The sequence below is a fragment of the Hyla sarda genome, unplaced genomic scaffold (assembly GCF_029499605.1).
Source record: "Hyla sarda isolate aHylSar1 unplaced genomic scaffold, aHylSar1.hap1 scaffold_161, whole genome shotgun sequence".
Taxonomy (NCBI): domain Eukaryota; kingdom Metazoa; phylum Chordata; class Amphibia; order Anura; family Hylidae; genus Hyla; species Hyla sarda.
In genome coordinates, this window is record NW_026608246.1 from 346,197 (window position 1) to 369,631 (window position 23,435).

The following is a 23,435-nucleotide window of genomic DNA, read 5'->3' on the forward strand; positions in this document are numbered from 1 at the left end:
TCCTGCTGAATTATTTCAGCGGTCATCCCGGTCCAGTCCCCACCCGGGACCCAAATTCCCACGGGCGTACAGGTACGCCCTTGGTCCTTAAGTACCAGGGAGCAAGGGCGTACCTGTACGCCCTTTGTCCCCAAGAGGTTAAAGGGGCACTCCACTTGAAATTTATTTTTATTTATTTTTTTATCAATTGGTGCCAGAAAGTTAAACAGATTTGTAAATTATTTCTATTAAAAAAAATAAACCTTCCAGTACTTATCAGCTGCTATATGCTCCACAGGAAGTTCTTCTCTTTTTAAATTTATTTTCTTTCTGACAACCGTGCTCTCTGCTGACACCTCTGTCCATTTTAGGAACTGTCCAGAGTAGAAGCAAATCCCCATCGAAAACCTATACTGCTCTGGACAGTTCCTAAAATGAACAGAGGTGTCAGCAGAGAGCACTGTGGTCAGACAAAAGAAATTCAAAAAGAAAAGAACTTCCTGTGGAGCATATAGCAACTGATAAGTACTGGAAGGGTTAAGATTTTTTTAATAGAAGTAATTCACAAACTTACTGGTACCAGTTGATTTATAAAAAAAAAAAAAAAAAAAAAAAAATTCCAGTGGAGTACCCCTTTAAAGCTTTAGGTATAAAAGTCTTTTTACCAGGGTTCTCCCACTCCTTAAGAATAACTTTAGAGATAATTTTGTGTATAGGAAATACCCTGTATCAAGAATCAAGAGCCTATAACCTATCTTGACTTAACTTTGGTTCCTTGGTCTCTTCCATATTTAGAGTGGAACGTAAAGCTTTTACTAACTGATCAGTGTCCTCAAATGAAAAAAGGATTTCCCTGAGTCTTCCTCCGACGCCTCTGGCACAATAATACCCTCTTCTTCAGAGTCAGAATGAGTTAAGGCCACTGGAGTAGTAATAACATCTAAAGCAGTGGAAAGAGGTGCAGTATCAATGGCTATAGGATAGTGCTGGGCGGTATACCGCTATACTAGTCGGGCCCCTCCCCCACCCTCCGAGGCAATAAAAAAACATTAAACTTACCCGTAATGGGGGTGGTCCGGGCCATCCATCCTTCCTGTAGTGTCCGGCGGCATTCCGGGTGGAGGGTGAACCGGTCCGGGCTGTCCTTCTCCGGGGGTCCTCTTCTCCACTCCGGGCAGGCTCCGGCCTAGTACGCTGCATAGACGCCGCTACGCCGTGACGTCAGGTGCGTCGCTGCGCAGCGGCGTCTATGCCGCGTTACTAGGCCGGAGCCTGCCCGGAATGGAGAAGAGGACCCCCGGAGAAGGACAGCCCGGACCAGTTCACCCTCCACCCGGAATGCTGCCGGACACTACAGGAAGGATGGATGCCCTGGCTCACCCTCCCCCCCCCCCCCGAAGGTCCCTGCAGCAACTGGGAAGGCGAGTCAGGGGCCTTTATAATATACTATACCTACAGTAGGCCCTGCAGCTGTTGAGGCCCTCCAGCTGTTGCAAAACTACAAATCCCAGCATGCCCGGACAGCCAACGGCTGTTCTCTGGGCATGCTGGGAGTAGTAGTTTTGCAACAGCTGGAGGCACCCCTAGTTGGGAAACACTGACCTATACTATACACTACTATATAGTCCAACATGCTGGGAGTTGTAGTTTTGCAACAGCTGGAGGCTGTAGGGTTGTTTGTTACATCTATTTAAAAGGGTACTCCACTGCCCCAGTGTTCAGATCATTTAATTCCGCTACGCCACCTCAATGCAAGTCTCAATGTAAAAAAAAAAAATTTATACCGTGAAATACCGTGATACTTTAGAAAAATACCGTGATACTCATTTTTGTCATATCGCCCAGCACTACTATAGGATTAGTAGCCGCTGTTAAACTCTGAATGGATGACCGGATCTCCTTTTAAATAAGATCCTGCATTTGTGCCAGAAGAGACGGAACTAAGGCTGGAACCTCCAAAGTAATCGGCTTAATACAAGACTGACTTGAAGCTTTTTCATATTCAGGAGGTAACTTTTCTTTACATATGTTACATTCACGATTTTTTTTGTCTTTTTGGAAGCTTTCCTAGGTGCATCATCACCCTGCTGAAAATAACCAAAAAGACCACAATTAAGAAGAAAAAAAAGTTTTGAACATAGAAAAAAAATACACTCACTCAGAAACCGCCAGTACCATAGACGGAGTTTTTGCAGACGAGTCAGATGGGGTACGCTTTGGGTTGTCACCTCTGGTACTCATGCTGGAACCACAGGAAAAAAAAACCACTCCAATGCTGGACAGGTAGGGAATGACCGGCCAGCTCACAACAAGAGGAAGAATGGCAGAAAAAAAGCCTCTTTTTAAATCTGCCGCCTCTGAGCGTTGGAGGCCTGGCGTGTGACATCACACCCGCCCTCTTTGACCTCCGGCATCCTCCCGCATCATCACTTACTCTGTAGTGACAATGCTAATCTCCGCCCCCTATGCAGGCTGCAGCCATCCACGCACAGACGCCGGGATCCTCCGCCAGCAGCCTGCAGCACACAGCTGACAGTCCGGCCGCAGCCACCCGCATACCAGCGGCGGTGGACCATATTTTGTAAGCCAGTGCCGGCTGCCAATGGAGGGGAGAGGGGCGAGACATTTAAACTAGAGGAAAAAAGTGTGAGTCTGCTAAGATCCCCAACCAGGGCTTATATCGGGATCCTAACCCACCTACACCGAGGGGCCAAGCATGAAGGAATTCTCCAGTCAATTAAAAATCTTAGAGCCCCACTAGGGCTCCTCTCCAGGCTTCCCATAGGGACAGGACTTCCTTTTATTCTCCAAGGTTTCCTGTGCATCTCAGGTGGTGTTGTCATGGTGATGGGAAAATTAAGGATATGCAATAAAGCTCCTTATTCCTGAATATACTTGGTGAGTGCTGGGACTTTATTTACACTGACTGAAAGAGGAAACAGAAGTAAATGGGTTATCCAGCCTGTAAATAATAAAGCCTTACAGTCTTTTGTGAGCACCACTGCATTACTGATATTTACTTGCATGAGTTGGTGCAAGGACCTGCCGCGCTGTCCCGTCCAAGTGAACAGCAGAATCTAGACGATCGACCAACAGACCAGACGACCACTTACCAGACTCTACAAAGGTCCCAGGAACATCAGTAGTTTTCAGTTCCAACAGGGAGAAAATGAATTCTGATATTTAGGGCCACGGCCCCATCCTCCAGCCCAAACCTAGGATTGAGGGGAAAAGAGCCAAATCTAAGCTCATCATCCCCCTTATTATTAGCCCAGACATGTTACATGGGGACTTGAATAAGTAGAGGACAGAGCAGTACCCCAAGCCTCTAAAAAAAAGATGGTCAACCTCATATCTGTAGACAATCAAAGTTCGTGCTACTGACCATGGCTGTGACATAATGGAGCAGGAACAAAAACAAATAGTCACTAGGTCTTGTTCCATGGCAGACCTCCTCTAAAGATAAAAATTCAGCTTCATCGCGTGTATGGTTGTGTGTCTGTTTTGATGGGCCTGTTTTGGCCGGGAGCTACACAGGATGGGACTATTCCGCATGGCGAGGGTGTTATAGGACTGCCTTGAGACAATTTATTATGCTGTTGTTTTTCTGTGTCCTTCACCTGTACCTGTTCCTTGTTTTTGCATTCTGTTCGCTCCTGTGCGGCTCCTAGTTGTACGGTTTTATTTTCTTATGAAAATTGCATAAATAAAACTTAAAAAAATAAAAATAGAATCAGCTTCATCCATCAGAGCTGATGAAGGGGACATTGAATGCCAAGCGTCTCATACACATCAATGCACCATGTGGAGCAGGAGGCTGTTCAGGATGAATTCCTTCTGATGTTTCGTCTAATTCATCTGCAGAAACTGGGTGAGGACCCTGGTCTGGGGAACATTACTTAAACCAACTCTATGCAAGGTTTAAAGCCTTTACAGACATCACTGCAGTTTATGATGAAGGGGCTTATCATACATGAACAGAAGACACAGCTCCAAAGGGGAAGCGGCAGGGACAGAATAACTACATACAATGTGGCCGGAGGGTATAGTGTCTTATCACAGGACATATGCTGCAGAAAAATAATAAATACTCACTGGAAGAAGTGACCTGCCCTCAGAGGTAACCAGGACATTAATATTACAGGGGAATTCCATCTGATGGTAACTGAAGTCATAGTCCACCTTCTGCCAGGTGATCAGGTTACCTAGTGCAGTTAAACCACGAACTCCTAGAGAACAGATAGGACAGAAGACGGTAAACACTACAGATCATAAGTGACTTGTGAAAGTAGTAAAGTGTGCACCCGATAAACTGGGTCATCGGTGCCCAGAAACATCACTGCCCCTGCACTTCTATATCTGTATACACTGTACACACAGAGGAGGAGATCCTGCACTATATCTATACACTGAACACACAGAGGAGGAGATCCTGCACTATATCTATACACTGTACACACAGAGGAGGAGATCCTGCACTTCTATATCTGTATACACTGTACACACAGAGGAGGAGATCCTGCACTTCTATATCTGTATACACACAGAGGAGGAGATCCTGCACTATATCTATACACTGTACACACAGGAGATCCTGTACTATATCTATACACTGTACACAGAGGAGGAGATCCTGCACTTCTATATCTCTATACACTGTACACACAGAGGAGGAGATCCTGCACTTCTATATCTGTATACACTGTACACACAGAGGAGGAGATCCTGCACTATATCTATACACTGTACACACAGAGGAGGAGATGCTGCACTTCTATATCTCTATACACTGTACACACAGAGGAGGAGATCCTGCACTTCTATATCTCTATACACTGTACACACAGAGGAGGAGATCCTGCACTATATCTCTATACACTGTACACACAGAGGAGGAGATCCTGCACTATATCTCTATACACTGTACACACAGAGGAGGAGATCCTGCACTATATCTCTATACACTGTACACACAGAGGAGGAGATCCTGCACTATATCTCTACACTGTACACACAGAGGAGGAGATCCTGCACTATATCTCTATACACTGTACACACAGAGGAGGAGATCCTGCACTATATCTCTATACATTGTACACACAGAGGAGGAGATCCTGCACTATATCTCTATACACTGTACACAGAGGAGGAGATCCTGTACTATATCTATACACTGTACACACAGAGGAGATCCTGTACTATATCTATACACTGTACACACAGGAGGAGATGCTGCACTTCTATATCTCTATACACTGTACACACAGAGGAGGAGATCCTGCACTATATCTATACACTGTTCACACAGAGGAGGAGATCCTGCACTATATCTATACACTGTTCACACAGAGGAGGAGATGCTGCACTTCTATATCTCTATACACTGTACACACAGAGGAGGAGATCCTGCACTATATCTCTACACTGTACACACAGAGGAGGAGATCCTGCACTATATCTATACACTGTTCACACAGAGGAGGAGATCCTGCCCTATATCTATACACTGTTCACACAGAGGAGGAGATCCTGCCCTATATCTATACACTGTTCACACAGAGGAGGAGATGCTGCACTTCTATATCTCTATACACTGTACACACAGAGGAGGAGATCCTGCCCTATATCTCTACACTGTACACACAGAGGAGGAGATCCTGCACTATATCTCTACACTGTACACACAGAGGAGGAGATCCTGCACACTCTCTCTCTATACACTGTACACAGAGGAGGAGATCCTGCACTATATCTCTATATACTGTACACAGAGGAGGAGATCCTGCACTATATCTATACACTGTATACACACAGAGGAGGAGATCCTGCACTTCTAACTCTCTACACACTGTACACACAGAGGAGGAGATCCTGCACTATATCTATACACTGTACACAGGAGATCCTGCACTTCTATATCGTCCCTCGGCAGCACACAAATGGTTAACCTCAGTTTTCCTCCTACTGGACAGATGATCTACTAAGAATAAATTAAATTAAAGGGGTACTCCGGTGAAAACCTTTTTTCTTTTAATGCAACTGGTGGCAGAAAGTTAAACATATTTGTAAATGACTTATATTAAAAAATCTTAATCCTTCCTGTACTTATTAGCTGCTGAATACTACAGAGGAAATAATTTTCTTTTTGGAATGCTCTCTGATGACATCACAAGCACAGTTCTCTCTGCTGACGTTATAATAATAATGCTTTATTTATTGTTGTCCTTAGTGGGATTTGAACCCAAGTCCCCAGCACTGCAAGGCAGCAGTGCTAACCACTGAGCCACCATGCTGCCCTTAGCGTACATCTGCTATGCACAGTTGCTAAAATGAACAGAGATGTCAGCAGAGAGCACTGTGCTCGTGATGTCATCAGTGTTCCAAAAAGAAAGGAATTTCCTCTGTAGCATTCAGCAGCTAATAAGTACTGGAAGGATTAAGATTTTTTTAATAGAAGTCATTTACAAATATGTTTAACTTTCTGCCACCAGTTGATTTAAAAGAAAAAAAGGTTTTCACCGGAGTACCCCTTTAAGTAATTAGCCAATAGCGGCCTTGAGTCCAGGAGCCTATGTCCATAAATGGCCCCCAGAAAAAAAAAAACACGTGTTTTTTCTTCTGTCCTACAGACTTTTTTCTCTCTCTTTTAGGTTTCATTCCATTATGATTTACACTATGCTGGCTCTGTCTGGGAGTCCTCAGACCTCCAGCATATTTGGGATCCATGTTGCTCTCCCAGTCGTGAGAAACATGTGGGGCAGTGTTTTTTGGGGGCAGTGGTGACTGAGACCTAGTATCGGGGTCCCGTTTCTACTTGCCTTAGTCTTCTACTGCCCGTATTCCCTGCCGCCTCTGTAGAGGAGCGCGTTGACGTGGCGGCCGAGACTTCCGGGTTCTCGCTGCTCGCTTCGGCAGTACACAGGAGCACGGCGCATGCGCGAGTATGACGAACTTCCGGAGTCCATGGCCGTAGACATACACGGGAGTTACAAGGTAGGTAGTTTAACTCCTTACTTACGGATGTCGGCCCTGCCGTTCCTCCGTCCGGTTCCCGACTATTTCTAGCCGGCAAATGCTGGGATTCAGTCCGGCCTCTGCCAGGTGCGCTGCCCTGCCAGTATTCAGGTAGGTCTATTTGTATTATGGGGTCATAATACTCTAATGACCGGGCCAATCATGCAGTTCTTTTTTGTGTCACTCTGGGGGAATGGTTCATTCTGCTCGTGTTTTTTCTATCAAGGATTAAATATTAATTTAGTGTCCTTGTACTTTTTAGGATGGATAAACCACATGACTTCAATACTGCTAAAAAGAGGAAAAGGAAGGAGCATCATAAATTATGTCTCCAATGCTCACAGCCGCTGCCAGATGAGTATTCACAGGATCTTTGCTCTGTGTGTTCTGACTATGCTCCAGCTTCTGGTTCTTTTCAATCAGAAGCAAAACAGCTGTTTGGTTGGTCCAGATCCAGTCTGCAGTCAGTTTTGTCAGATTTGTCGGATAAACGCAAATCATCCAAATCTAAGTCCTCCTCTAAGCGTCCCATTCCACCAGTGTCCTCATCTGACTCCTCATCTGCCTCTGAAGGGGAGTTAGTTTCCTCCTCATCCTTTCAAGACATAGCTGAAATGGGTACTCCTGATGATTTTTACCTCTTTAATAAGGACAACATTTTTTTTATTTAATTAAGTCTGTTAAAAAAAAAAGACAGTGGAAGGAGATCCTTGTGAGGAGAAATTGCCTAAGAAGGAATCTCTTATTTTCCTCAATCCTCCTCTTTATCCTTTCCAAGCCAACCTTTGCTGGATCCTTCATCAAGGCAGAATGGCAGAAGCCAGAGAAGAAGTCTGACCTTGGCTCCAGGTTTAAGGCAACTTACAAGATGGATCCAGGAAGTACTTCAGCTTGGGACTCCCTCCCTAAGGTAGATTTAGCGGTCGCCCGACTATCTAAAAAAATCTATGTTACCATCTGATGAGTCTTTATTAAGAGATCAAATGGATAGAAGAGCTGAGGGGTCCCTTAAAAGAATTTACAGTTCAGCAGCTTCAGCATGTAAAGCTTCTACCTCTGTGGGGCGTGCTCTATGTATTTGGCTTTCCCAATTAACTAGAGATCTTCTGGGCGGGGTGCCGAGAGAAGAAATTTTGTAGGACCTCCCCAAAATGAAATTAGCTGCCAAATTTTTTGCAGATCTTACCTTGGATATAATACGTCTTAACTCCAGCCAGTACCACTGCAGCTAGAAGGGCCCTCTGGTTAAAGGAGTGGTCTGGCGATGTACCTGCTAAAAATCATTTTTGTACCTTGCCCTTTGAAGGTCAAGCACTTTTTGGCTCACAGTTGAACCCAATCCTCGAGGGCATGAGTAATAAAAAGGGCATATTTTTTTTCTTCCCTTTCCAAGAAGCCCAAGTTCAATTATAGAAACAAACAAGTCAGGTTCTCTCCTCATAGAAGATATGATTCCCAAAGAGGGAGACAAAGGCGCCAGTCTCGCCCACAATCTTCTTCCTACAAGAGAAAAAATAAAAAAAAAATAAATAAATAAAACGCCCCAAGGAGGGGAGAAGGGCTTTTGACGCCAACTCATGTTTACCCCGAGTAGGCGCCAGGCTTTTCCATTTTGCCTCTCAATGGTTAAGATCATCATCAGACTCGTGGGTAAACTTAATCATCACAAAGGGATATGCTCTGGACTTGACAAGTGTCGCTCCAAACAAGTTTGTTCTTAACAGTCAAAATACTCACGTCCTTCCCTTGATATCAGAGTTCCTGCTGAAGGGGGCTCTGGAACTTGTCCAAATCTCTCAAAAAGGTTTTGGGATCTACTCCAGGATCTTCGCTGTTCCCAAGAAAGGCGGGTTTTGGAGACTGGTCATAGACCTCACCTACTTGAACACCTATATTGTCAAGAAGCATTTCAGAATGGAAACAATTAGATCGGTTCTATCACTACTTGAAGAAGGCGACCTGATGGCTACAATCGATATGAAAGATGCATATCTTCATATACCAATTGTCAAATCGCAAGGAGATTTCTAAGGTTGGCAATATTAGTGAATCAAGAAGTCCTTCACTACCAGTTCACTTGCCTGCCGTTCGGTCTATCCTCGGCACCACGGGTGTTTACGAAAGTGACTGTCGTTTTGGCCGCCCATCTTCGCCTACAGGGTGTGAACTTGATTCCATACTTAGACTGGCTAATTTTAGCCCACTCGGAGGAAGCATTGAATAGTCATCTTCATCTGACTCTCTGTCCTGCAAGATCATGGTTTTCTGATCAATTTTCAGAAATCTCATCTCACTCCAACCCCACAAGGCAGATTTCTGGGATTCAGGATCGACTCGGTGGCGATGAGATTGTTCCTATCGGAAGACAGGCTTTGCAAGCTGAAATCAGAGGTAAATGGTCTGTTGAATTCCTCAGTTGTCGGTCCGGTCTGCAATGAGCATTCTAGGCTTAAAGGGGTACTCCGGTGGTTAAACATCTTATCCCCTATCCAAAGGATAGGGGATAAGATGCCTGATCGTGGGAGTCCCGCAGCTGGGGACCCCCAGGATCATGCACGCGGCACCCGTTTGTAAACAGACCCGGAGCGTGTTCGCTCCGGGTCGGATTAGGATTGACCGCAGGGCGGGCGGCGTGTGACGTCACGCTCCGCCCCTCAATGCAAGCCTACGGGAGGGGGCGTGATAGCTATCACGCCCCCTCCCATAGCCTAGCATTGAGGGGCGGAGCTTGACGTCACACGGGGGCGGAGGCGTGATGTCACACGCCGCGGGCCCTGCGGTCGCCGGTAATCAGTCCCTTTGGATAGGGGATAAGATGTCTAGGCACCGGAGTACCCCTTTAATGGCTATATGCGGTGCCGTGGGGAAGGGCTCACATGAGACCCCTTCAAGCTGACATTTTGAACAAGTGGAATAGGAGACCCTGGGGCTTAGACAGACTAATGGTCCTGTCTAAGTATACTAAGCAAGACCTGGCCTGGTGGCTGTGTCCAGATAAGATCGAATCAGGCAGGTCTTTGAGGGCTGTTCCTCAGGTTCTCCTTACCACAGATGCCTCTGCCAACGGTTGGGGAGCACATCTTAGGTTCAATTGGGTTCAGGGCACATGGAGTAAGACAGAGGCGTCTCTGTCTTCCAACCGTAAAGAGCTAAGAGCGGTCCATCTAGCCTTAATCCATTTTTCTTCTGAGTTACAGGGCTATCGAGTCCTGGTTCAATCAGACAACCTCGCATCGGTCTTTTACCTGAACAAACAAGGAGGGACGAGATCGTGTCAGATGGAGGAATGTCGCCCACTTATGTCCTGGGCAGAAGATCATCTAGTGGACCTGCATGCAGTGCACATCCGAGGATCTCTGAATCTGCAAGCCGATTTTTTGAGCAGGAAGAATCTCAATCCGTCAGAATGGAGCCTCAATTCCAAGATCTTTCTTCAGATGGTCGAGAAATTTGGCCAGCCGGAGATGGATGTCATGGCCACAAGAGCAAACCGGAAGATCCCTGCATTCTGCTCCATCTATCGCAGGGACCTCCCCGGCCACCTGGACGGCCTTTCATTCCCTTGGAGCAACAGATTTCTTTATGCCTTCCCTCCGTTCCCCCTCATCCCAGGTATGCTGCTGAAGATCAAGGAGGAACAAGCCAAGGTTCTTGCGGTGCTCCCCTTCTGGCCCAGGAGGGCTTGGTTCCAGCTCGCGTGGAGGCTTTCGAAAGGTTGTCTTTGGGCGCTGCCTCTCCTTCCGGACTTGCTACTACAAGAAGGCCTGTGTCATCCAGCATTACACAAGTTGAGGCTGACAGGCTGGCTTCTGAGAGGGTGATGTTATCTGCGCAAGGTTTTTCAGAGGATGTAAATGAACTTACTGTCCGCCTCGAGAAAACCTTCAACTCTCAAGGTCTATTCTAGAGTGAGGAAACTCTTCGGTGCACGGTGTGTTCTTCATAAAATGGCCTCCCCCTCTTTATCTCAGGTTTTGGAGTTCCTTAAAGATGGCTTTGATAAAGGCCTGAAGCCGAACACTCAGAGTTCAGTTCTCAGCCATCAACAATTTTTACCAGGGGTCATTCGCCAATAGTGCCTTGGTTTCTAGGTTCTTCAAAGCAGTATCAAATCTCAGACCGTCCGTGATTCCTCCAGTCCCTTTATAGGATCTACCTTCAGCCCTTCAGGTTTTGGAAAGTCATCCCTTTGAACCTTTAGAGAACTCTGATATAAAGTTGCTTTCCTGGAAAACTCTTTTTAGTAGCCATTACGTCGGCAAAGAGGGTCTCTGAACTTCAGGCTTTATCTATACAGCATCCTTACATGAAGATTCAGGAAGACTGTTTAATCCTTCGTCTGGCCCCCTCTTTCAGACCAAAGGTTTGTTCAGATTTCAACCTCAACCAGGAAAGATAGATTTACTTACCGATAATTCGGTTTTCTTGAGTCCACCATGACAGCCCACATGAGATGGTCCCATAGGACTTAATAGGAACAGGAAACAGAAAGGGTTAAAAACCCCTCCCCCTGTGTTTTACAAATTAAAAAGGGACACCAGAAGAAGTACTGCCAGTAGAAGAAAACAACCCCAACACCAAAAAAGGGAGGGAAATAATGGGGCTGTCATGGTGGACTCAAGAAAACCGAATTATCGGTAAGTAAATAATTCTCTCTTTACATATCGTCCACCATGACAGCCCACATGAGAAATACCAAATAAACATCATTAGGGAGGGACAATGGCCTGCAGAAACTTTCTACCGAAGGCCAAATCATGAGACTCTGATAAGTCGAGCCTATAATGTTTAAAAAAAAGTATGGGGATTTGACCATGTAGCTGCCCTACAAATCTGATCTATTGAGGCAGCAGATCTTTCCGCCCAGGATGTTGACATTGCTCTAGTAGAATGAGCTTTCAGACCATTAGGGACTTGTTCCCCACTAACTTTATACGCCTCAACAATGGCACTCTTGATCCACCGGGCTATAGTACTTTTGGAAGCTTTCCTACCCTTATTCGGACCTTGGAACTGCAAAAGAAGATTAGAGTCTTTCCTCCAAAGAATTGTGACATCCAAATAATAGAGAAGACATCTTCTAACATCTAACATATGAAATTTCTCTTCCTGTGGATTTCTTGGATTATTACAAAAAGGAGAAAGAAAAATTTCTTGAGACCGGTGGAAGTCAGTAACCACTTTAGGGAGAAAAGGAGGATCTAATCTGAGGGTTACTTTGTCATCAGATATGGACATGTATGGTTCATTGATTGACAGGGCTTGCATTTCTCCAATTCTTCTAGCAGAAGTAATGGCTATGAGAAAAGCTAGTTTAATAGAGTGACAAATTTTATAGAACACTGATCTAGAGGTTCAAAGGGGTGAGAAGTGAGAGCAGATAGCACCAAGTTAATGTTCCAAGAGGGTGTACGGATTGTAGTTTTAGGTTTTAGTCTAGAAACCGCCTTAAAAAAACTTTTAATCCAACGATGATCTGCAATCTGATGATCAAAGAAAGCCCCAAACGCTACCACTTGGACTTTTGATGTACTAAGCGAGAGTCCTTTCTCAAATCCCTCTTGAAGGAAATCCAAAATTTGTGGATAATTGGGATGAGATGGGTCTGGATCCATTTGTTTACTCCAGGATAGAAATTTCTTCCAGATTTTTAGGTATATTTTTGAAGTAGAGTGTTTCCTACTCTTCAATAATGTAGAAGTGACTTTTTGAGACAGACCTTGTTTTCTCAAGTTTGACTCTTCAAAATCCAGGCCGTAAGATGTAGGTTATGTAGACCCTGATGAAATACTGGGCCTTGAGACAGAAGGTCTTCCACTAGAGGTAGAGGGAAGGGGGGGTTCTATCGCTAGACTTTTCAATAGACAAAACCACCCCCTCTTTGGCCAGTATGGGGCCACAAAAATCACTTTTAAATTGCTGTCTCAGATCTTCGCTAGAGTTCTTGCAATCAGAGGAAAAGGAGGGAAGGCATAGGCCAGAGGAAATTTCCAATTTTGAGCTAATGCGTCTACTGCAAGCGGCCTCTCTTGGATTTAGAGAGTAAAACATAATAGTCTTGGTGTTCTGACGGGAGGCAAACAGATCTATAGAGGGTTGACCCCATTGGAGAACCAGTAGATGGAACACAAAAGGATTTAGCGACCATTACCCTAGGGTCCTCCGACTTAGAAAGTCTGCTATCTGATTGCAGGATCCCTTCAGATGAACGGCCGTAATGGAGGAGACATTTCTTTCCGACCAAGCAAGGATTCTGGCCGCAATAGCTTGAAGAGCTTTGTGCCTTGTGCCCCCCTGATGTTGCAGAAAAGCTACTGTTGAATTGTCTGAGTAAATTTTTATATCTTGATTGAGAAGGAGAGTTTTGGCTGACACAAGGGTCTCCCACACAGCTCTTAGTTCCTTGTAATTTGAGGAAAACTTGTTTAGATTAGGAGGCCAGCGACCTTGGAAGTACTGTCCCTGTACAGGAGCACCCCATCCCCAGGCACTTGCATCTGTAGTCACAAGGACTGGATCTGACAGCCGAGGGACCTCCTTCTTTAGATTTGCGGCTACCAACCACCAATTTAGAGACCTCACTACCCCGGGGGTTAATGTGAATTTTTTGTCTAGCGTCAGTTGAGATCTGTTCCATACAGAATGAGTCTGAGCCTGAAGCTGTCTTGAGTGGAATTGAGCCCATTTGACCGCAGGAATCGTGGAGGTCATAGAACCCAATACTGACATTGCTTCTCTTATAGACACCAGTCTTTATTTTTTGAATTTTCTCATTTTTGACTGGATAGTCTATTTTTGCTGGAGGTAGAAAAGTTGTTTTGACTGAGTCCAACAGCTTGCCTAAAAAGATCTTTCTGTGGGATGGAAGAAGATCCGAATTTTTCTAGGTTGACAATCCACCCCAAGTTCTGGAGATGCTGTATTACCAGATCCAATTGAGATAGGAGAAGATGTTTTGAGGAGGCTGTCATCAGCAGGTCGTCTAAATAAGGGATCAAAATTATATTTTTTAGACAAAGATGTGCTACTACCTCCACCATTATCTTTGTGAATAATCTCGGAGCTGATGAGATTCCAAAAGGAAGACACACAAATTGGTAATGGAAGATTTGATCCCCTATCTTGACCGCAAACCGGAGATACTTCTGATGCTCCGGGTGAATAGGTACATGGTAGTACGCATCTTTGAGGTCTAGGGTAATCATTACTGCATTGGGAGCTATCATGGGAATCACTGTTTTTATTGATTCCATTTTGAATCTTTTGTAGGAAATGAATTTGTTCAGATATTTTAAATGTATTATCGTTCTGAACGACCCATTGGGCTTCGGGATCATAAAGAGGGAACCTGACTCCCCTCCGATGTCGGAACTTGAGTGATAGCTCCCAAATGAAGCAGATTTCTTACCCCCTCCAGCATTCTCTCTTGCAGGAGAGGGGTGGGGGGGAAGGTTGATTTGAGACATAACATTTTTAAAGGTGGTGAGGAAGGAAAACTCTTGTATCCTACCGAAAACAGGTTTAGGATCCAAGGGTTTGTTGTTACAGATTGCCACTGAGGCACAAAATGCTTGAGACTTCCTCCCACCAACCAGCAGTCATTGTTTTTTGGCAGGTTGAGAGGGATTGAGGAGGAAATCTTTACCTTTCCCCCCCTTGGGATAGCTTCACCTACCCATTTTTCCTTTCCCCCTATAATTTGACTTTCCTTGGGGACGAAAAAAAGTTTTTGCAGGTTTTTTTAGCTTCTTCTGGAAAAACTTTGTCATCCGCGGACTTTCCTAAAAGATCTTCCAAAAAAGGCCCAAATATAGATTTCCCCATACAAGATATGGCACAAAGTTTATTCTTGGAAGTGGGGTCCCCTTTCCAAAATTTTAGCCATAAAGCTCTTCTGGATGAATTTGACAAGGCAGCAGACTTAGCCGCCATTCTCACCGATTCAGCGAAGCATCTGCCAAAAAACCTGCCGCCATTTTTAACGAGTACAGAAGCCAATAAGTCCTCTCTAGGCGCTTTATTCTCAATGTGTTCCTCTGAGGAAGCCAGATAAACAGAGCTCTAGCTACACTAGTAGCTGCTATGTTCGGGTTCAAAATGGCGGTAGATGCTTGCAATGTTTTTCGTAAAAGACCATCCATTTTTCGATCCATGGGGTCTTTGAGTTAGCATGAATCCTCAAAAGGAAGAGATGTTTTCTTTACCACTTTTGATAATTGGCAGTCTATTTTAGGAATGTCATTCCATAATTCAATGTCTTTTCCTTCAAAAGGCAATCTATTTTTATTTCCCTGGAAATTAGCAATTTCCTTTCAGGGTCCTGCCATTCATCCAGAATCAGACTTTCCAGATTTTCATGGATAGGAAAGACACATTTTTTGGCCGGTTTTAACCCGCCAAACATTTGATCCTGGATGGACGTAGGTTTATCAACCTCTTCCAACCCCATCACACTTCTGACCGCCTTGACCAAAATATCAGTATCCTCTGCTGAGAAAAAATATTTAACCTTTTCCTTAGGAGGAACAGACGACACTTCACCGTCTTCCACCCCTTCAATATCTGCTCTGGAGACAAGATCATCCTCCTCTGAATCAGATATATCCATCATTTTTGCTCGTTCAGCAGGAGGAGCATATTGAGATGGAGCTACGGGGTAGTTACTAGGCCGAAGAAAGGAGGCAGTACCAATTGCATGAGAGGAGGCAGACTGTAATTTTGGATAAGAATTGACATCCAAAAGGAGCCATTAAATGAGAACCAGATAGCGTTTCAGAAACACCAGGATTTTGAAGAGGATTAAAATTCGCTAAAGAAGCCTGAATTTCTTGGCGTATAAGCGAGCTCAAATCCTCAGAAGATCCCAACTTTTCCTCTTGTACCACTTTTGAAATGCATTTTTTACATAAGGATTTTCCTTTCTCTGGAATTTTAGCTAGGCACATAACACATTTCTTTTTAGGTTTCTGAGAGGGTTTCTTGTCTCCCTGAAAGAGAGAAGGGACCCACTAAGTAAGAGAGGAAACATATCTTTGCAGCCCCATATCAATAAGCAGGAAAGATATTACTTACAGAGACCAAAGGAACAGGCTGCTCAGCAGAATCAGCTCTGGAGGAAGCCCGAGAGTCCATGGTTAGAATAGAAACACAGCACAGACACAGTGGAGACGCTGGTTCCCTACCTTTATGCTCTGCGGTTTGAATTTTGGCGACCGTGACGTCACTTCCGGTCCGCTGCCTCTCCGCACTGCCCAGAACCAAAGTTTCTTGCCTAGTTTCCGGGGGACCACGCAAGCTGCTGCAAAAGGACGCAGCCAGCCAGGAAGTGCCACCAGAGCTCTGCTACAGCACGCCCCCCGCGCACACAGAGCTCCGGTAACCACCAGCGACATGCGGCCCCAGAGATGTGGGAAGCCTGCGCGCGAAGCACAGGGATCTCGGGACCAGACGAGGGAAGGCCGCACTAAAGAAAGGAGGCCTCCTCTCTGTACAGGTACATTACCCCCCCCCTCAGGAGCGCCGTAACCTGTACTCCCGGAGGCAGGGGAAAGAGGACCCCCGCGACCATAGGGCTTTCATATGGGAGGGAAGCAGCAATAGCCCCGGTCCCCTAGACCAAGGAAAAAAAAAAAAAAAAAAAAGTTTAACCCCAAATAAATAGGAGCCCCATGAGGCTCCGCTCTGTCCTGGACCTAATAGGAACAGGAAAACACTGGGGAAGGTGCCGGGGGGAGGGGCTTTTAACCCTGTTTCCTGTTCCTATTAGGTCCTATGGGACCATCTCATGTGGGCTGTCATGGTGGACGATATGTAAATATATTTACCCGATTTCTATCCGAGCCCTCAGGATAGTCGCCAAGTCTCTCTATATACTCTGGACGTCAAGAGAGCAGTTCTTACCTACATTGACAAAACTAAAGACTTTGGGCAGTCCAATGCTCTATTCATACAATTTATGGGCCCAAACAAAGGGAAGCCGGCCTCTAAAGCCTCTCTGGCACGCTGGATTAAAGGAATTATCTCTCACTGTTATTCCATCCGTGGGGAAGATTGCCCGATCGGAGTTGAGCCCATTCCACTCTTTCAGTTTCCACTTCATATGTCGAGCTGCAACATGGTCCTCATCGGACACCTTCATCAACCATTACAAGTTGAACCTCACGGCTGGCAGGGAGGCGTCCTTTGAGCAGCTTCTTCTTTACCCCCCCCCCCCCTTTAATTTACTGCTTGTCAAATCCCTTTGTGTGCCGCCGAGGGACGGTATGGAAGGTTAAAATTTACTTACCAAAATTTTCTTTCCATGAGTCCCGAGGCGGCACAATTACCCTCCCTAATAAATTTTTTTGCTGCATACTAACACGTGTGTTTCTTTTTCCGGGGTCCATTTATGGAGACAGGCTCCTGGACTCAAGGCCACTATTGGCTAATTACTTAATTGTTACATTTATTCTTAGTAGATCATCCAGTAGGAGGAAAACTGAGGTTAAACCTTTGTGTGCCGCCTCGGGACTCATGGAACTCATGGAAAGAAAAAATTTCGGTAAGTAAATTTTAACCTTCTATATATCTATACACTGTACACAGAGGAGGAGATCCTGCACTATATCTATACACTGTACACACAGATTAGGAGATCCTGCATTTCTATATCTCTATACACTGTACACACAGAGGAGATCCTGTACTTCTCTGTGTGTACAATGTATAGAGATATAGAAGTACAGGATCTCCTCCTCTGTGTATACACTATATAGAGATATAGTGCAGGATCTCCTCCTGTGTACAATGTATTGAGATATAGAAGTACAGGATCTCCTCCTCTGTGTAAAGAGATATAGTGCAGGATCTCCTCCTGTGTACAATGTATTGAGATATAGAAGTACAGGATCTCCTCCTCTGTGTAAAGAGATATAGTGCAGGATCTCCTCCTGTGTACAATGTATTGAGATATAGAAGTACAGGATCTCCTCCTCTGTGTAAAGAGATATAGTGCAGGATCTCCTCCTCTGTGTGTACAGTGTATAGAGATATAGGAGATCCTGCACTATATCTGTATACACTGTACACACAGAGGAGAAGAGCCTGCACTTCTATGTCTATATACATATATCACCAAGGGGACAAGATTACATAAGGATCCAAAACTTGGATGCTAACCCTATATACACTTCCACCACTGACCTGCTGTGTCCAGCTGGCCCTGCTCCAGGACAGTCTCATCCACCACCAGTAACGTGTGTGACGGCAGCTGCAGGAGGCCACTCACTAGGCGGTTTGTGGAGTAATCCTTACAAGGGATGAAGCGCATGCTATTCATGTTTTCTATTGTCATGGGAAGATAATGAGACTACAAAAGAAAGAAGTTAGAGCCATCTTCCTGATTTATGCCCAACCCTAATCCCACCACCATGTCACGCCTGAACTGACCCTGGGAAGCTTACCACAGATACTATTTGCTGCAGGATGCGATAGAAAGGTCTGGTGAAGACACTGTTCTGAGGACAGCCGCTGAGGTTCATGGAGAATTTCCCCAGTGGTAGAACATCTCTCCGTGAATACCTGTCAATGAGCACAAACCAAGATTGTTACCGCTCCGCTCCCATACTGGTAAAGAGAAGATGATTAGACAAAGATAACATACTGATTATCACATAAATTACACATAAAATCACAGACTAGAAGAAGGATATCGAGCAATAGCAACCATGTGTAAAAACCAGACAAGCCAGAAAAGGAACAGCGTGATAAGAAGTCACAAGACAAACTCCTGTGTAGATTGAGGAGACATGGCAGCATATCTATAGTATAAGTCATGTCCCCCCAGCGCTCTACAGGTTTGTGATACTCAAAATGTGACAAGTCATTGTGTGGTTTCTTGGCCCGACAATCAGACTTACAGGTCGGTAGGCTGTATAAGAGATGTGTATATGCTCACACAGTCTGCTAGACAACGATCAGCACAATGGATGTCTTGGCTGTAAGCGGTGGTATACACTGGCATATAGATGGGTTTGTTTTTTGGTGTATACCACTAGCGTGAATCAACACACTGCACAAAGGGCTGTGGTTCCTGAGGGATGAATAATACTCACACAGTGGAGATGAGGTGGAGGATGAGGTACTCAGCTGCCAAGTTGTCCCCCAGAAGCGCATGTGTCATGAACCCCAACAGTTCTGTCCTCATACATGGGAGCTCAGACATGAAGTTAGATACACCTGACCATAGAGAAGGACATGAGACTTGGTGCTGGGATAGGGAGGCTACACATGGTGCCGGCTGAAGGGAGTCCTCCATTACTTACACTCTTTGCTTTCCTCAGTTTCACACACAGAGCTTGGGAGCAGCGGGTTGTTATGTGGCAGCTTCTGGATAACTATGGCATGAATTCTGGGCACAAGTGATGTGGGGGGGCTGTGTGCACGCTGCTCCTCTAAGGTATCCGCACAGTCTGCGGGGTCCAGCAGAGACGACATTGGATCTCTACAAGAGAACGGGCACAACAAAATATACAATTCAGTTCTACATATCAAACATATTTACCTCATGAGGGGCAGCCATGACAAAAGACACCATATAATATCTATATACACACATATATATATATTATATAATATATATTATACAGGGTGGGCCAATTATATGGATACACCTTAAAATGGGAATGGTTGATGATATTAACTTCCTGTTTGTGGCACATTAGTATATGTGAGGAGGGGGGGGGTACTTTTCAAGATGGGTGGAGACCATGGCGGCCATTTTGAATCCAACTTTTGTTTTTTCAATAGGAAGAGGGTCATGTGACACAAACTTATTGGGAATTTCACAAGAAAAACAATGATTTGCTTGGTTTTACCGTAACTTTATTCTTTCATGAGTTATTTACAAGTTTCTGACCACTTCTAAAATGTGTTCAATGTGCTGCCCATTGTGTTGTATTGTCAATGCAACCCTCTTCTCTATATACTGCTATATACTACTATATACACTGCAGGAGAAAGGCTAGCACAGGCTCCCAGTATCCCACCCCACCCACCTCTAGTAGGTGCTTGGACGTCTCAGACCTTGCATCGCCTGTTGAACTGGTTACACACAGAGGCATATTCACAGTGTAGGGTCCGTCCCAATGAGGTCACCTTACCGTGGTGGGATTGTCCAAACTATTTGGCTGCCAAATTGTGAGCCAAGTACCTCACTTTTTCCTTTTTTGCACTATAGCTGTATAGCAGTTCATGTTTTATCTGTATAATTGTGCTGCTGTATTCTTCTGTTGCTATCTATCTATCCACACACACACACACCCTAGGCTTCACTAGCCAGCAATATAACTGCACTGGATATGGATGGTTGGTGGCAGGGGCGACATAACCAAATGCAAAAGATGCTTCACAGAAGGAGAAGTGTGTTCAAAATTGTTTGAGCAGAATTCTGTCGGGACTGTATTGCTATCTATGGAGACCTAAACATCCTGACTGAGAGGGGACAACAATAAGGCCAGTATTTGGCTAAGCAGCACTGTGACTAATTGACTGGAAGCAGTGATAGAGGCAGCAGGGGAGCGTGAAGAGGTAGTGGGGTAAAAAAGTTTTTATTTAGTCAGCCACCAATTGTACAAGTTCTCCCACTTATAAAGATGAGAGGCTGTAATTTCCAACATAGGTTATAACTTCAACTATGAGAGGCAGAATGAGAAAAAAAATCCATAAAATCACATTGTCTGATTTATAAAGAATTTATTTGCAAATTATAGTGGAAAATAAGTATTTGGTCAATAAGAAAAGTTCATCTCAATACTTTGTTATATCCCCTTTGTTGGCAATGACAGCGGTCAAACGTTTTCTTTAAGTCTTCACAAGGTTTTCACACACTGTTGCTGGTATTTTGGCCCATTCCTCCATGCAGATCTCCTCTAGAGCAGTGATGTTTTGGGGCTGTCGCTGGGCAACACGGACTTTCAACTCCCTCCAAAGGTTAACTATGGGGTTGAAATATGGAGACTGGCTAGGCCACTCCAGGACCTTGAAAGGCTTCTTACAAAGCCACTCCTTCATTGCCCTGGCAGTGTGTTTGGGATCATTGTCCCAGCCACGTTTCATTTTCAATGCTCACGATACATGGCACCATTAATTATTTCCTTTACACGGATAAGTCGTCCTGGTCCCCTTGCTGAGAAACAGCCCCAAAGCATGATGTTTCCACCCCCATGCTTCACAGTAGGTATGGTGTTCTTTGGATGCAACACCAGCATTCTTTCTCCTCCAAATACGACGAGTTGACTTTTTTTGGTTTCATTTGACCATTTGACATTCTCCCAATCCTCTTCTGGATCATCAAAATGCTCTCTAGCAAACTTCAGACGGGCCCGGACAAGTATTGGCTTAGCAGGGGGACACGTCTGGCACTGCATGATTTGAGTCACTGGCGGTGTAGTGTGTTACTGATGCTAACCTTTGTTACTGTGGTCCCAGCTCTCTGCAGGTCACTCACTAGGTCCCCCGTGTTGTTCTGGGATTTTTTGCTCACGGTTCTTGTGATCATTTTGACACCACAGCGTGAGATCTTGCGTGGAGCCCCAGATCGAGGGAGATTATCAGTGGTCTTGTTTGTCTTCCATTTTCTAATAATTGCTCCCACAGTTGATTTCTTCACACCAAGCTGCTTGCCTATTGCAGATTCAGTCTTCCCAGCCTGGTGCAGGTCTACAATTTTGTTTCTGGTGTCCGACAGCTCTTTGGTCTTGGCCATAGTGGAGTCTGGAATGTGACTGAGGTTGTGGACAGGTGTCTTTTATACTGATAAGTTCAAACAGGAGCCATTAATACAGGTAACGAGTGGAGGACAGGGGAGACTCTTAGGCTAAGTTTCTACTTTGTTTTTTGGGTAGAAAAAATGCAAGAAAAAACGCCTGAAAAAACACCAGTGCAATGTCCTGCGTCTGGCCTTTTTTCTTGCATTTTCTCATTTGTGTGGAAATTGCACCTTAGCAGTTTTTTTGGTACCCAAAATTTGTTGGGTACCAAAAATAAATGCAGCAGTGATGGAAAAAAAAATTATTAAACAAAATGTATATTTTATAACAACATCTTTATTATTTTTTTAAATAAAGTGTGTTTAACTTTTTTTTTCTATTTTTTTTTTTAATTTTTTAGGTAGTACTAATACTCCCAGCATGGAACAGACTGTTCCATGATGGGAGTAGTACCTGTACTACAGACATATCGCTCCGGGTGTCACTCCTGACACCCAATGCGATCATCCATAATATAGCAGAGATGCGGCTCTATACAGCGCTTGCATCTCTGCACTATACTCTGGCCAGTGATGTGAATAGAACATCACTCATTCATATTTTGCGCCCAGAGTGGTGACTGGCCGGATGGTTGCAGCCAATCACCGCTCTCAGAGGGAAAATATGAATGAGAGTGGCCGGAATACAGAACAGAGATGCGAGCAATGTATACAGCTGCTCTGCATCTCTGCTATAGACAGGATGATCGCAGTGGATGTCAGTAGTGACCTTTCCTTAACTGCAGGTACTACTACTCCCAACATGGAGTACACACTGCTCCATGCTGGTAGCTGTAGTACCTGCATTAATAGACAGATCGCAGTGAGTCTAACTTCTGACACCCACTGTGATCTGTCTATTAATGCAGGTACTACAGCTCCCAGCAGAGTGTACTTCATGTTCTGAAAAGTAGTACCTGCAATTAAGGAAAGATCACAGCGGATGTCACTACTGACACCCGTTGCGATCCTCCTGTATAATGTATAGATGCGGCCGCTCTTCTACAGCCCCTGCACGGCCGTATATATACACATATTCATATATGCCACAGAGAGCTGTGATTGGCTGAAACTATGTGGCCAATCACAGCTCTCTGCGGGAAATCTGTATATGTGTATATATACGGCAGTGCAAGTGGAATTCCAGCCTTAAAGAAGAAGTTACAGGTCTGTGAGACAGAAATCTTGCTTATTTGTAGGTGACCAAATACTTATTTTCAACCATAATTTGCAAATTCTTTAAAATTCAGACAATGTGATTTTATGGATTTTTTTATTATGTCTCATAGTTGAGGTATACCCATGATGAAAATTACACGCCTCTCTAATTTTTGAGTGGGAGAACTTGCACAATTGGTGGCTGACTTAATACTTTGACAGAAAACAAAGAAAGGAAAGTGGCCCACCGGAATAACTTGCAGGTAAAATCCAGGACTTTATTCAGTGTAGACTAACACATGGTCGGGGGAGGACACAAATGCAGGAGGCAAGTAAAAGCACATTGCCTGTGCAAAACAATTGTTGCCCATTCTTTTTGCCTCCTGCATTTGTGTCCTCCCCCTACCATGTCTTAATCTACACCGAGTGAAGACCTGGATTTTACCTTCAAGTTATCCCGGTGTGCCGCTTTCCTTCTTTTGTTTTCTGGATCCATATA

At 44.7% G+C, this 23,435-nt stretch overlaps 1 protein-coding gene across 1 annotated transcript in view; it reads right to left on the reverse strand.

Moving 5' to 3' along the window:
• Positions 1-23,435, reverse strand: part of MCMBP (minichromosome maintenance complex binding protein) — an 81,821-nt gene that overhangs the window by 36,620 nt on the left and 21,766 nt on the right. Inside the window, 5 exon segments of the mRNA XM_056552443.1 lie at positions 4,075-4,208; positions 18,175-18,340; positions 18,435-18,552; positions 19,086-19,209; positions 19,296-19,474. Coding sequence (XP_056408418.1) covers positions 4,075-4,208; positions 18,175-18,340; positions 18,435-18,552; positions 19,086-19,209; positions 19,296-19,474 — 721 coding nt within the window.